The 16,252-nt window shown below is 33.5% G+C and overlaps 2 protein-coding genes across 2 annotated transcripts; both read right to left on the reverse strand.

Annotated features, from left to right (window-relative positions):
* LOC105167645 (SPX domain-containing protein 4) lies at positions 74–4,007 on the reverse strand. The gene is made up of 3 exons (XM_011087437.2): positions 3,454–4,007; positions 936–1,101; positions 74–784 (listed from the first exon to the last, which is right to left on the reverse strand). Exons 1-3 carry the CDS (start codon positions 3,700–3,702, stop codon positions 300–302), a joined length of 900 nt encoding a protein of 299 aa, XP_011085739.1. The 5' UTR covers positions 3,703–4,007; the 3' UTR covers positions 74–299.
* Positions 5,089–10,008, reverse strand: LOC105167647 (cystathionine gamma-synthase 1, chloroplastic-like). The gene is given in 12 exon segments (XM_011087440.2): positions 5,089–5,438; positions 5,990–6,108; positions 6,203–6,298; positions 6,911–7,018; positions 7,184–7,270; positions 7,410–7,613; positions 7,708–7,767; positions 8,050–8,218; positions 8,323–8,396; positions 8,735–8,838; positions 9,364–9,520; positions 9,522–10,008. Coding segments are annotated over 12 exon segments (1,632 nt in total). The 5' UTR covers positions 9,852–10,008; the 3' UTR covers positions 5,089–5,314.

Genomic DNA, 16,252 nt, shown 5'->3' on the forward strand with positions numbered 1-16,252 from the left:
GAAAGAAAGTAAAAGACAATATAAAGTTAACAGGCGAGACGATAGCAAATACCACAGTTTACCATCCACAAAATTACCAAATCAGAAACTCTCATTCATCAAAGTTATTGTGTATATCCATGTGGGTTATATTAGATCAATTATACATCGAAGGAAAAAGAAAATTTATGATTTGTGTTACATCTGTTGGTAGCTTATTACACACCATATCGTACAACATTCTTATTTTTAGCTGCCACATAAGCAAACAGTAGATATGCGAGAGGAAGGACCAATAGCTAAACAAAAGTGTAGTTAGTTCACTTGGGGGAATGAACATCTTCATTTGCATCATCTCCTTTATGCAAGGTTGTGAAAGAGTCAGAAGGTGAGTTTTCTGCTGTTACTGCACCTGTACTTTCAGTATCTTGGTTTCCGAAGATATAAGACAACGACATAGGATTATAGGTAGAGCTTGCCTTCTTAAGGCCCTGTATAGCTCTAATTGCAGCAAGGGTGCTCCTGTATATATCTATAGTTTCGTCCCCAAGTGACAATGTTGTCTTGGGGGGAGCATTTGATATGTCAGCATGAGTTGTTCCTGCCTGGTTCTGTTCAACAGAGGTAGACTCGACAACCTCTGCTTCCGATGGAAACAGGTCCTCAAGATTTGCCTCACACTCACGAACCAATCTCGTGAGAGGTTCAGTTGTAAAGAAGGGCTGGTGAACAGCAAGCTGAGTAAAAGGTAGACTCAACAATTCCCCTGTTCTTTTGTCATATTTCTTCAAAATCTTAATAAGACCTAATTAAAACGCAGAAAAAAATTACGGTAAACATTTCCCAGAATAAGTACGTATATAAGAAACCAAACAGAACTTAGGTGAGGTATAAAGGCAGCCTTCAACAACTAAATTCATTAAGTACGGATAGAAACAAGTGACAAGCTTCTTTACCTGCAAAGTTTAGGGAGCTGTAGTGTTTGAGAAGGATCATCTCCCCATGAATTGCAACAAAGTCCTTGCGTATTTCCATCATCTCTTCACTAAATTCGGTCTCTGAGGTAAACATCACATCATTATTTCCCCTCAGCTTTACACGCTCAATTCTTTCCTTTAGTGCCTGAGACAACGATAGCCGACACTCAAAGGCCAATTGGTAAACTTTGCTAGTCTCAAAGGATGATGCTTTCATGTAAATAACTTTAAGAAGAAAAATGCTACAGTGACATTCTTCTGTGCCTGATCTACACCTCCATACAAAAGGGAACAAAGGGAACAGAGCTCAAAACAATGCCAATTTTTCAGAGAAGCATCTAAATGCACTGGTGCTCCCTTAACATGACGCAGGTTTTTCAACTTGGGGCTATTACTAGTCCATTTCACCATGCGGCTGCTGCAAGTTTATGCTGAAGATTTCTGGTTGCCATGAAAATTTTATTAAGTCTATTAGTTGCGATATGTTCCGTATACATATAGCTCAGGTAAGACATTAACTCCTTGAAGGACAAGTCTAAATTAGACTCCACACTCTGATCATTTCATGACATTGAATCTTAAGCTGACATCTTACACACCTCCACTAGTATATTATCATTTATACTTCTAAATAAGTTTTTTCTCTTGGTGAGAGGGGAAGGGGGTGCGGAGAAGTATTGCCTTTGCAATGACTCCAGACAGTAATTATACCTAGTTCTTTTAAAAGTCCTCCATATGAAGTGCAAATATTAACTTCCAGAATTGTGGTCCAACCGGACATATGTGGTACACTAGTTCCAAAGGACTTAACACCATCTCTGGAACCAATCAGATATATACGGAAAACTAGGTTCAAAGGGCTTAGCACTGGGGAGCCCCAATGCCTCAAGAGCAAATGTTCAAAATTGACCCTTTCGGACGACTAAGGCTCTTGTGAAAAACAAAGCCCTATCAGCAATTACCTTGGGCAAATTCAAGACACTATAAATGTTCGTCAGTGTTAGCTAGTCTTATGCAAGACCATTTTCCAGTTAGAAGCATGCAGATTCCCTTAAAGCAAGTGTTTTTTGGCCATATATTCCTGAAGTGCCTCTAATTTCCAAGATAATAATCCAAACTATTATCAGTCGAACTGAATCAAAACTTCTGACAGGTTCAATCTTTAAGTTACTAATTGAATAGTTACAAATGTCGATAGTAATTTATATATTCCAAATTGGAGGGAGCTGAATATAGCCAATAGTTCATCTCTTGCACACCCTCTCTCCATCTCTACCTGAATGCAGTTCCTCTTGCTTTTGCCATTTGAGTATCATATTTCTATCTCAATAAAGTAATCAGCACGATGAAAAACAAAACAGCATAGCTCTCTCAAATAGAGGGCCTCTTTATATTGCATTTGGAAAAAGTCAGAGCTACGCGACAACCCTGGTAAGCCTTTCCAGTCAACAAAACATAACCTAGCCTTCCTACTTACATTGATATTAGTATTACTCAAAAGCAACCTTCAGCCAATATTATATAGAGACATCTGAAGCCCATCTAAAGACATGTGCCAAGTTCCAGTCAGATCAAATAAACAAATCCATGAAAATTGGAATATACCTTAGAGATTCTTTTGAACCATCCAATTTCACAAAAATTATCCTTACATATTGAGTATTATAGTTCATGTTTTTCTCACTGCTAGTCAGTCAAAGAGCTGCCACAGAGAAACTTTCTTCAGTCTCATATCATCTCAATCAATATCATCTCTAGTTATCTCCCGTCGCTTTCTCTGTGTTCCAAGTTTCAAGAGCCAAAATCAAACTTCCTCCAATTATTGTAATAAACATGTCACATCTGTAAATTGTCGATTTTACTTTTGAGTGAGGATTCATTTTGCAGGTGCAATCACTTGGTTCAGAAAAGTTCGACGGTTTCTACGTCGGTAAGAAGAGAGTGATAGTTCCATCTTGCGGAAGCAGTAATTCCAGAATCTCCCCTTCCTTGACCCCCTGATCCATCCCCAAAACAAATACATACATACAGAGATATATGCATATATATGCGTGTTTAGGTACACGTCTGCCTCTATCTCTCTCGATCTCTCTATATATATTAACATGTGTATATATATGTAAACCTCCATCATTTATGTGTGAAATAGACATTTGAATCCTGTTGATAAATAAGAAATAAAAGAAAGATAGGAGTTCTTTTTATCCATAGATTCCGTACTATGCAAAGTTTCCTACTTTGACTTACATCCAGCAAAAAATTCACATACCAAAAGGAATTAAAAACTAGGTAAATCATCAGGTCGCTCAATTTTCAACTGAATGAAGAGATCAAATCCTTCATAAATCAACCTGTAAATAAGATACCTTCCACCATAATTTCTAACCACCCTCAGTGCTTACGAGGCCTATGCATCAAATCCCATACCCCAGACAATTACCACAATCAAGAAAACTCACGGAAACAGATAGACGAGAAGTAAAAGACTGAAAAAAACCTGGAAGCGGATGACAAATTCTTCCTCCTTGTCGACGTAGAAATCGTTGAACTTTTCAAGCTCCTCGTTGAGAATCCCCACAAACCACTCATGAAGCTCAGGCAAGGAGCCCTCCGGCGGCAGGTTATGAGCAGCGGGCGCGGGAATATTCTTGAGGAGCTTCTTCAAGGGCTTGTAGGACAAATACTTGTCCCTCCATTCCGGTAGGGTTTCTTCCAAATGTATCCTGAATTCTTTCCCGAATTTCATACTACGCGTTGAAATGATGTTTGATCAGTCAGAATTGAAGGAGAAAACAACCAGAATAGAATTATAGAATAGAATAGAAAGGCAAAAAAATTCCTCAAGAAAGGCAAATGGGGTTTGAGAGTAGAATTTTGCTTTGGAATCTAAGTTGTGACAGAAATGAAAGAGGGTCATGGCCAATTCATCAGTTGCAGGATGTATGTATATATTTGTTTGTATGTATGTGTGTGTGTGTGTGTGTGTGATGTTGTCACTTGTTTGGGGTTTGGGGGAATAATTGGGGATATTCTCTCCGTCGTGTTGTCTGTTTATCACTGGCCAATGGGAATGGGAGGAAATGACAAAGAATGAAAGATATAATTACAAAGAATATCCTTTCCATGCTGCAATTTTTAGGATAACTTGGAATATAAATGATAATGAAACCGACTTCTATTATTAAATATTAATAAAGGATAATTATACCGCTACCCCATTTATGTAATTATACATAAATTTTTTATAATTTAATGAATCGCATTTAATATTATTGACGATTGTACTTTCATTTGTTGGTTAAAATTCATATTTATTTCTAATTGACATATTACAGACCTACAAGCCAATTAAATCTTTTCTTACTAAAATCTTCTTATAACAATAAAAATATGACTCCCAACATGTATTAACATATGTGAAAATGTATAAAACAATATGATAAAAAAAATTATTTCACTTGCAATCAATCATTTTTTTTCTTGTTAATATCGATAAATTTGTAAAATCTTAACTAATGAAAGAATTATTTTTTATTTTTATTAAATAAAAATAAGCATTAAAAATATTAAATATAATATTTAAAATCACATAAAAATATAGGTGGACCTATACAAAATTTGAAGAAAGAGTGGTGTGACTATCCCTATTAATAACTGTCTTTTTGTCTTCATTTTTTTGTTTTCAAGTGTCTTTGGATGACGCACTATAATTACTATTATGGGTTTGATTCCAGGAATGTGGATTTAGTCTTTTTTTTTGCAATGTTTTATAATTTAATTAATATTTGTTTTTAATTCACAATAATTGGTATGGTCGGCCCATGTTTCATTTTGGTGTATTTAATTTCAGTTGATTCTCTTGTGATGCTCAAGTCAAGTCAACTAAAAGACTTGGTGCTAACCTTTTCTGACATGCAATTTAACAGTAGTGTAAATTGTGCTTTTTCTTTTATCTTTTATAGTAAAATGCGATATAGTTCTGTAAATTTGGTCAGGCAAACTGAATGAGCGTAGGCTTGTTGAATGTGGACATTTTAGTTATTGTTGGTGTCGGTGTTCTCACCGTCTGCCAACATTTGCCGACCTAAAACAATTTAAACATTCAAGCATAAGCACAGAAAGTCGTTCTGGGATACAAAGGCAACAGATGAAAATATATCAAGGTATTATTGATGTGAGAGACAAAAGGGGGCACCATCCATTAAAAACACAAGAAAACAACACATTGATCTTAGACTATCCAATTTGTGCTCCTCCCCTCAAATACACGTTAATTTTTATCATTAAAACGGCAATAAAAGACCCATAACGACAACAAACAAAAAGACAAAAACAAAGTAACCAGCAGGTGAGGCGGCCTATATCGTCTCCAGAGCCTGAAGAATGTCAGCTTTCAAGTCTTCAAAGTCCTCAACTCCAAAGCTGAAACGAACCAAGTTGTCCATGATTCCATACTTGGCCCGCTCCGACTGGGAAAGATCCCTGTTTCAGAGCCATAGCAAGTAAACACCACCCACCATGAAAATCTCATAGAACACTATATCAACACATGGTCACACGCAAACTCATGGAAAGTTTTTATCATGTGACTGTTCATGGATTCAACTACTGGTGAGCTGTTCGAGATAGTTAAAAGTTCTTAAGCGACAAGGAATTCTCAAGATGGTTTTACACTGGTTGGCTTCTCAGTAAAACTTTCGTCTTCTTATTCATAGTAGGAAATCTTACGAGTGGACTAAAGACTAATTTACTCTCTCAGTTTCATTAGTTTTAACTAATACATGCAAGATGAATGTTATAATTCCATCAAAAGGATGGAACATGATATTTATATATATCATATTTATCGACTCCATTGAATTTTTCTCAAGCTCATTATCTTTGATCATTCATGTTTTTCTTCTTTACATAATCCCACGGTGCTTGCTACTGACAAGATTCTAGAACAAAAAAAGATGATTATGCAAATCGGCCGGTGATATAATTCCTACTCATGGAACAGGCTAGGTTAGTGCAATAGGCAAAAGACGCACCAGTAAGACATTATAGCCGGTTGATCAACAATGCTCTCACAGCCTCCAAAGGAAGGGGCTATGTATGGAATTCTCAGAGCATCAACAAATTTTGCGGTGGTCAGCAGGTCTCCATCAACCTAATCACATTCCAGTGTAATGAACTTTCATAAGAATTGACTCAAGTAGAAATATTCAACAGAAAAGCTGCTATATAACTTTATGATAACTGACCTCAAAACTAACCACACCACCAAAACCATTCATTTGCCTCTTAGCAAGCTCATGTTCTGGATGACTTGCCAGGCCTGGGTAATAGACACGCCTAACCTGCAAGTCATGGTTGTGTTATGGTACAAAATGAAGTAGCAGAAAAGCGGGAAAAGAAAAAAGAGGACATAGTTTTGCTAAGTTGCTCGACTAAACACACGAGAATTGGCGACCAAGGACAAAACCTTTAGTTGCATATGCACTGTGCTGCTAGTCAACCAATCTCCACAGTCCACATACAAGGGATCGATTAGTTCATGCACATGTTACAGTAGATAAAGCATAAAAATTGTTTCTTTGACATATATAAAAGAAATGAAAACAAATGGTTACAAACATAAAAAACTACTTAAATTATCATAATTTCAAAGAAGAGAAGGTGACCATATAAGGAGAATCATAGCGTACAAGCAGCGCCAGAGAGATGCAGCTGTTGCCACAAAATATAAGAACTATATAGAAACACATCACCAGCAATGAGAATAATGCAAGTTTTTGGTTTTTATAAAGGGTGTTCAGGAAAGTGCCTAGGTAAATATGAACACCAGGAAATACTCACTAAGTCAAAGTCTGGAACAAGAAAATGAAAAGAAAGTCGTGAAATAATCCATAGTGCAGAAATTTTATATAAGCTTCTGCAAGTCTGGTATAATTCTCTTATTCCATCAGTACCTTGGGATGTGCCTCTAAAATCTCGGCCATCCTCTGTGCTGTTGTGTTTTGTTGCTGTACACGAAGATGCAGCGTCTTCATGCCCCTGATGATCAGATATGCAGCATTCTGATGAAAAAGGGCAAAGTTAAGATTAAGTTGAAAATTTTCAAAAATCATTGACAGTACAATAACTGTGCTTAGTGCGCAAACCATTGAACATAGGGTGCTCTGAGGTTAGTCACTGCCACAAGATAACATAATCAAGCAAAGAGCTTCAATCAGATAACTCACAGGATTAAGAGCACCGCCGAGAATATGGTGCAAGTTACGAACAACTGAAATCAACTTCTCAGGGCCACTGATCGATCCTGCAAGAACCTGTGGAGACATTGGATAAGTACTAAGATAGCTATGCTAACGAACTTAATGTTATTGACACATTTGAAGTTTATTATATACATATATAATATTATACAGACATCGATATTTAGATATATATGTATCAAATCCAACATACATCATTGTGGCCCCCAATGAATTTTGTTGCAGAGTGCAGAACGATATCTGCACCAAGTGCCAGGGCCTTCTGGTTAAGAGGAGTTGCAAACGTCCCATCTATGCACACTAAGGCTCCTTTGTCATGACAAAGCTTTGATACATGCTCAATGTCAACACATCTCAGAAAGGGATTGGTAGGGGACTCCGTAAAGAAAAGTGTCACCTACATGCAAAGATGCTTTGTTCAATAATCATTTTAACAAGAAAGCATATAAAGCAAACTACAATATAGAGAGACTATTTTCATCAATACCGACATTGTTATTCTCTAAGGCAGACTCCAGACCTCCAATATCTGCAGGATCAATGACTGTTGCCTGCATTTAGTAATAATGTAAAAGAAAATCAGGTCTTAGGTCCCAACTTGGGCCGAAATGTTCAAAGTATTGTTGACTTTGAAACACATCGCAAACTCATCCACTTTACCGAGTTCTCTTAATTATGTATTTGTTTCAAGGAAAGATGTAAGAATAAAAACCACTAATGACAACTTTTTCATTATTCCCAAAATGCAGAGAAAACTTTTCTCAAAGTAGATAATTTGGATGCTCAAAGAGAAAAGATATCAGAATCAAATGATTGGGTCATAGAGCTCATACAGTGATCCCCATTTTAGGAAGAACAGTCTCAATGAATATCCGAGTCTTCCTATAGCAGTCAGTGGTAGTCACTAAATGCCCCCCAGCAGGGACCAATGCCATCAACATGACAGTGCTAGCACACATTCCAGATGCCATCAAAATAGTTGATTCAGCCCCTTCCAGTGCACTGGTGCAATATTCAAGACAGGATGTGTTCTCATTACATATTCATACATTCTTATCAAAACAAACGTACACATAATATGGGGGAAATGATCGTATCAAACTCACCTTATCTTCTGTTCTGCAACAATAGTAGTGTAATTCCCATAGCGCCCATATTCAAAACTTGCACGTCTTTTTTCCTGCAAACAAAATAAAGCATCCCGATTTATGATATCCATCTGAGTTATGATAAAGAGAGATACTGCATGTTTCGTACACTTTGGGTAAACAATAGGACTTGTTCAGCAAATCATGCTATGGTTTGAAGTTTGGATTACGGCTAAACAACATCCACTGTATATATATTTGGTCAGCCAATCAGGATTTTACTTACTCAGACCAAAGTTATGGCAAATAAACCAGTTGCAGAATCATAATCGATGATGAACACATCTCTATCAACAAGGTGATGCACTAGGGATTACGACCATCCTCATACCTCCAGATGCAGTAATCACAAAGCAACAAACGGAAGTACCTTAAAATCAATGAGATCAGCAGTTTTCTTGAAGAAATAAGCCGATGTATTGACAACAGGGGTAGTTATTGCGTCAGTAACAATGCCGCGACCCAATCTTTCACCTGGTCAAGTTAATGAAACTCCATAAATATCAAATAAGAAAAACGTCACATTTTTTAAACTGGCATTCAACATTTTGCAATCAGTTAGACAAAAACGACCAACATCAGGAAGGAAAAATTACAAATGATATGATTCTCAAGAGTTTGAACTTGATAGTACATGAAGTAACGGCCAGAAACCGTTCGTACGAACGTTTCGACAAGCAGTCTTTCTATGTGGTACAAAGCTAAGCTATTTAAAGAGTTCCACAGAATCCAAAAAAAGAAAAAACCCAGAGGCATATCTGATATTAGCATAGACAACTTAATCATTAAACATATATCCCTTTCATATGATCATTGCAGAAGTAGATATCTCCCCTCAGCCTCTCAAAAAACTCTCTGCGATTAAACAATCGTGAAATATAAAATAACTTATTCTCTCTAAAAAGAAACACTACAAATGATACAACGAATAGACAAGCCACTCGATCCACAAACTCAGAAATTCATACAGAAAGGAACATGCAAAAACAAACAACATACCAGCATGAATCGCAACGCTGCCATCGGAACTCAAAAAAGAAGCGTATTCTAAAGAAGGCGAACCCTCAAGCTTTACATTTTCGGCATTACAAGACGCATCCTCAGCCACCTCCACCAAGCCAGTCTCAACCTCAACCGGCGCGACGGCGGCTGGCGCTGGCGGCTCGGACCGGGAAGGCGGCGCCTGCCGCATCGACAGCACTAGCCGCCGGAGTGAATCCCGAGGCGGCTTGGTTGTTCGACCACGAAGCGGCCACCACCTGAGCCACGCCGATGTTGCTGCAATTCCTCCGCGCCTTAGTGCTCAGCTGACGAACGAAATTGGGGGGAAACTTAAAAATCAGGGAAGACAAGCCGTGCGCAGTCCGAAGAACGGGAGAGTTGGCCTTTCTGCCGCATCCGGTAGAAGGAATCTCCGGTCGGGAGAAATCGGGATCTGAACGGGCCTCGAAGGAGGGAAATGCCCTTGCGCAGCTAGACGCGGCCATTAGGGTTAGGGATTGAATAGTTAAAATATGCGAGGTAGAAAGAAGAGAGCTGAAACCCAGGTACCCTTCCTTCTCTCTCTCCACCCACCAGATCAACAATGTGAAATCACGCCCTCCACCCTACACTGCTTTTATACTCCTCCTCGGAAAGATCTGCGCGACTTCATTTCTTTTCCAATTCCCATTTTTCTTTTATTCTAATCGTATTTCATTTACAATTTATACCTACACACAATGTGTATAAAGTATGTCTTAAATCCTCACGGTTTTCTTTTTTTTTGTTCCAAAATTTTAGGGAAAGGCATTGTTAGGTGAAATTAGGGTAATTGCTGTTCCTGTTGTAAAGGCAACGGCTCTATTATGAAATGATAAAACTTATAAACATACAATTGTAAAAAGTATATTAGAAATGTTTCGATTATATCCCTCCGATTTCTAAATTAGTAGATTGTATGATATAATATTAAATGTCTTAAGAATTGTAAAGTAATAAAAATTATACATATTATATGAAAAGCGATTACTTATAAATTTTTAATTTAATTATACTTTTTCACGTGAACCATAATCATTAAAATAATTTATTGATCACAATGAGGTCATAGTTAAAGAAAAAATTACACCTACGAACCCAAATTATAAACATTTTGAATTAATAATATGGATATAAAGTTTATCCCTATTCCGAAGATAGATTGTGTTAGAAGTCCAAAAAAAAAAAATCATAAATCCAAATATTTGTAAAAAGAGAAATTTCTTTAAATTTCTCATTTATTATATAAGTATTATTCTGAAAATAAATATTTTACTAAAAATAAGATAGAATTTAGACTACAGTAATAATGATAATTTTTAATTTTATAAAAATAAATTATAGTCCATATATAGTTATTTGGGCTTTAAATCTTTACCCGGTCACATGGTCCAATTCTAAAGAAAATCCAGTCAACATTGGACTTCCAAATTTCGTGTGGTCTTGTAAATATTAACCCAATAACTTATTTTTCTTGAAGCCCAAATTTGATGGGCCTCTTTCTGAGTACTCATAGGTGATTGGTCCACCCAATCATCTGAATTTACCTTCCTCTTAATTTTTCTATTTTCAATTTATTTTTTCCACATATATGAAGAAAAGAGGTTTCTATACAAATATGTCTGCTATTATACTGACGTGAATTCAATTGGTAACAACAGTCTGCTTTCGGTTATAGAAGTAGAGGTTCGATCATTTTTAATAGTATGAGGGTTGTGTTGATAGGTATATTGCAAGTCTTGACATGAAAATTTTAAAATAAAATTATCAATTTGGAGATTAAAAAATCAATCCACTAATGATTGTATTTCAAATTAAAATCCATAATAAATTCGGACTTATCGTATGTTCAAGATTATAAATTACATAAGTGTTTGTACCAAATTTGTGGCTTATCTATTTTTATGGATTAGTCGAAGATCAAATATAAAGTTATTATTATTTTTTTTTATTTGGGTAAATTGGGCTGAAGCATGTCTAATATTGCTTACAAGAAGACTGATCCAGATTAATGTCCATGGTGTTCAAGCAACAAAAATGAGTCTAAGCTACAAATCAAAACTTGTTCATGCTTACAAATGACAGTCTCTAGCCTCTCTACCATACTGCGGGATATGCAATATTATGTATGACATTGAATCCACAATAAGAACTCAAGTCAAAAGTTCTCTATGACGATAAAACTTTACAATCGCAAAGGTTCGACATCTTTTCGGACGTCAAATCCTTCAAACTTTGATATCAAGTTTCAATGTGATATGCAGTTTACTTCATAACTTGGAGGGCATTACATCCACCTTTCAAGCCCTTGAATTAAAATTCACAGAGAATGATCAGGGGATTATATATTTACAGAGTTGTATCCACTTTTCATTTAAATCAATAAAATTCAATTGTCCATATATGTTTTGTCTTGTATTTATTTTTGTAGACACAAATTTTTATGTGAATAATAAGTACCCTTGTAAGTAATATGATGCTAGGACGGGTTCTGGTTCATAATAGTTAGTGCAGTGGTAGTCAACTAATATTCCTGTAGAAAAAAATCAAGGATAAAATATACTTTGCCCCCTAAATTATTTTTAATGTAACATTTACCGTCATAAACTAACAAATATAACACTAACCCCCTATTAATTTTTTTGACAATATTCCCCTTATATTATATATATAGTTCAAACAATTTCGTATTTTAAGTTTAATTAATTTTTTCTTAAATGGAAAAAATATGTTTTAATTATAATAAAGTAATATAATTAGTGAATTAAATGGTTTGAATTTTACTATATTTACAGACCCAAAGTTAAGTAATGAATGAGTACAAAAAATGCACAAAATAATTTCATGAAAAGATTCTACTAATTTGGTAATAAAATTATGTTATTAATTATTTATTCTTTTAGATAAAAATGAGTAATTTAAATAATTTCATTAATATATTTTTTAAAAGAAATGATAAAATATTTATATTTATTCATTTTTTCTAAATTAACTTTTGGTTAAGTATATATATATATATTTGTCAATTTTTTGTAAAAAGCATATATTAATTATTTGTTATATTATATTTATTGTGTATCCACTATATCTAATAATTTATACTCCATCTTCAATTTAAATTATTTCCACATTAAAATAATTAATTAAAAAAATTAATGATGATTTAATGTGCAAAATACTATAATATATAAAGAATAATGTCATTATTCAAAGTATGAGGGATTTTTTTGTCTATTCAAGAGGTAAGTGTTACATTTGTTAATTTAATAAAGTAAATATTACATCGGGAATAATTTAGGAGGACAAAGTGTATTTTATCAAAAAAACAATTATTGCACTGGCTAAGAAAAATTTTCATGGAAAATAATAGAATATTAAGTGAAGGAATGTTGAATGACAAGATTGCCCTCCAAAATCCTTAGAACAATGAGAAAAAAGGCCAAGGGCCTCTATGATGTATGAAGAATTGACAGCCATGTGATCCAATTATTCATCAAAGTAAATGCCCATTGTACCCCTGAACTTTAAGGTTATTGCAATCCAATATTTTGAAAATAAAATGTGGTGGATATTTCACTCTATACCGCCAGCTGGCTTCATAAATGTTATATTTATTGCAAAAGAAAATAATTGTTGCAGGACTTCCTTTATTGGGTTTCTTTATAATTTTGATTTTTTTTATTAAGTATTTATAGATTTAATTCATTACATGACTATTGTATAAGTCTCTCAGATACTGCCATGTGTTGTCATATTAATGGTCCTTAATTCAGGTCAAGATCTAAATAAAATAGAATAAAATCGAATCGAATACGACCCATATAAAATAAAAAAATAAAAAAAATTCACCAATAATAATCTTCTTGAGTTTAAGGGGCGCATTGGTCCTTCCACCACTCAACCCATATCAACAAGATTGCATGGGGTGATCTTGGCCATGAAATTTATTATTTGATAATACTAGTTATTGTCGCACGTGATTCTCACAAATATGTAAAAAGAACGTTGATATGAGATGATAAAAAAAATAGCTAAAAGAGTAAATTATAATAGATATGGAGAAGTAAGGTGGGAGAGAAATGTGGGGTAGTTAAGAGAAAAAAATAATAATTAAAAAAATTAAAATCACTAATCTGACCCAATATTTTTAAAGAGAATAAATGAAATGAAAGGTAAATTGGGGCAATCTAAAACTGGTACGATCAAAAGATTTTCCTTTATAATAGTATAGATTTGTGATTGGTAATTATTAATTAAGTATATTAATAATTAATTTTTTTATAAGATATGATTCGTTACATAATTTAATATGTACAAGTTCGAAAATTGATCAAATACATCAATAAATTAAATTATAAATAAAAAATAAAATAAAATATACTATAAAATAAATAAATACACACGTTGATGAGACCCGAACCTATAATTTTCTTTATTGTGATGTTTCAATCTTACCATTTGAACGTTACCTCAATGAACAACTAATTAAGTACGCACGTATTAAAAAAATATACTATAAATTTGAATTGGAGGGCAAGACTTAAAATTTGTAAACTCGAACTTATGACTTGAGTTAGTTTTCATTTAAAATTATGTGGTAGAATATAGTAGTGGAATTTTAATCCGAAAAAGACAGCGAAACATGCCCAGAATTTAATGAGAAAAATAAATAGTCCACCACACATTTATTGCAAATTTGTACATGGAAAAAGATCCCATATTCAATGCCTCATCATCTTATGCTAATGCTACTCCTTTCTACCTACAAAAATATGAAGATGAGATGTAAATTCAATTGAATTCATCAGCTATAGATGGAGACTGCTCATGATTTCCTTCCTTGTCTTGTTATTTTCTACCACATGCACACTCTTATTCCCTTGCAGGAATTGGTCAAGAATCAATTTCACTTACTTTCACCTCTACCATTAATGGGGTTGAATCATATAAGAAAATGAGTATAAATACGATACGCAGTTTAAGTGAAATGAACTGTATTTTTCAATATGGTATGTTATGAATTCTAATCAATTTAAACACGAATCTGTTTATGATAGTAGATCAGTAATTTGATCACGGTAAGTAATTTCAGTCCATTTTGCATTTCAATGGGATTGTGGAGACAGACTCGCATTTTTCACAGAAAGGCATTCTATTGAGGTGGAGAACTTCTATGATCACGCCCGGTGGACTGTTCATTCAGATTGTATTAGTTATCGAAAACAATCATATCTTGGGAGAAAAAAAGAGAGGAAAAAGTAAAACAAATTTAATTGAAGTCATAAATAATTTGGTCTGCATAGATAAAATTGAAGAAAGATATAATTGGGCCAAGTCTTTTTTTGTTTTTTGTTTATCCATAAAAGTCAAGAGGGGGTGGGGGGGGGGGACCATATTGGCAACACATACCATTTGCTTCTCTTGCAGGCAAATGTAAAAGCCACCTTTTCTTTGTTGGTCCTAATTCCATATGAAATTTTAGTAGTTAAAAAGTTTAGAATTAATTCCACTTGGACTTTCTTTTAAAATCATAAAATTGTATTTTTTTCTGAAAAAAAAAATTATATTTACACCCTTTTTAAAATTTTTCGATTATACATGATCCTGTATTGTTAGAGTTAGGACGAAAAATACTGATATTAGCAAAAAAAATACACACTTTTTTAATTTTATCCCACATTTAATATTCCCAAGTATATCTTTTGTACTTATAAAGTGTTGAATGTAATATATATCTATATGCTTGTGTGTGTATGTGGAGTGAGGTTAATATCATTAAAATTTTTGTCTTATAAGTATAAAATTACTATATGAAAATATTAAATGAGGGGTAAAATTAATAATTTATGTACATTTTTCTTAACTAATATCAGAATTTTTATCCAAATCCTAACGAAATGGGATCAGGTGTAAACAGTAAATTCTTGGAGGGAGTGTTATTTTAGAACTTTTTGGTGAAAAAGTATAACTTCTCATTTTTATAGCAGACCTAAGCATAATTAACCCTAAAATTTATATTAAAATTTGTGTTAAGAAATTGTTGCTACTGAGCAAATGAAATCTTGCTCGATCGTTAAAAATTGAGGTTTTACAATTAAACAAATAGGAGAAATTGTAGATATGAGTTTTATGAACATGAATATATATATCTACTGGATATTTTTTTTTTATTTACTTTGAGTAATTATTATTTGTCATTAGTAGTAATCAAGTTAAAAAATGGTGGACCCTTATATTGACCATTGTGCTAATTAATGATCACAATTAATTGAACGGAAATTTTTTTATTCAAATTAAATAATTACTGTTTCTTTCTTTATTTAGACAACTCTCTGAACGAAAAATTATTATTCAAATTAGGTTTGTTTTAATCAAACAAATCTCATAGCAAATGTAATACATTTGTTATTTAATTGATTTTTTTTTTAAACAGTACCCCGATAACATGCCAAGTATATTATACTTAATACATACTATATAATTTATTCAAATTCAATCAATCCCGCTTTAAATTAAAATTTTCCTTCTTTGTAACATACACATTGGGGTTTTGATTGATTACTGGATTATGACAATGAACAAAAGGTGGTCATTTTTTATTTATCACAAGAAATGTTCTCATCCTAAATTAAAAATAAAAATATATAAATAAAATGTGAGATGCGACATTCATTTATAGTAAAAAATCATACTGTTTTGATTTAGTTGTTGATCGTTACATGACTTTTTTTTAATTATAATATGGGAAATATTTTTATAGAATGATTATAATCGTTTTTTATTAATTAATAGGTTTGGGTGAGTTAGATATTCTAAAGTGTTTTATAAGAAATTATAATATTTAATTTAAAAAATAAGACGTTAGAAA

Source organism: Sesamum indicum, linkage group LG8 (assembly GCF_000512975.1).
Source record: "Sesamum indicum cultivar Zhongzhi No. 13 linkage group LG8, S_indicum_v1.0, whole genome shotgun sequence".
Taxonomy (NCBI): Eukaryota; Viridiplantae; Streptophyta; class Magnoliopsida; order Lamiales; family Pedaliaceae; genus Sesamum; species Sesamum indicum.

Coding starts and splice junctions, on each gene's coding strand:
- LOC105167645 (XM_011087437.2), bottom strand. CDS start 3,702: ATGAAATTCGGGAAAGAATTCAGGATACATTTGGAAGAAACCCTACCG. Junction 1,102..3,453: donor AATTTGTCATCCGCTTCCAG/GTTTTTTTCAGT, acceptor TCGTTGTCTCAG/GCACTAAAGGAAAGAATTGA. Junction 785..935: donor CAGCTCCCTAAACTTTGCAG/GTAAAGAAGCTT, acceptor CGTTTTAATTAG/GTCTTATTAAGATTTTGAAG.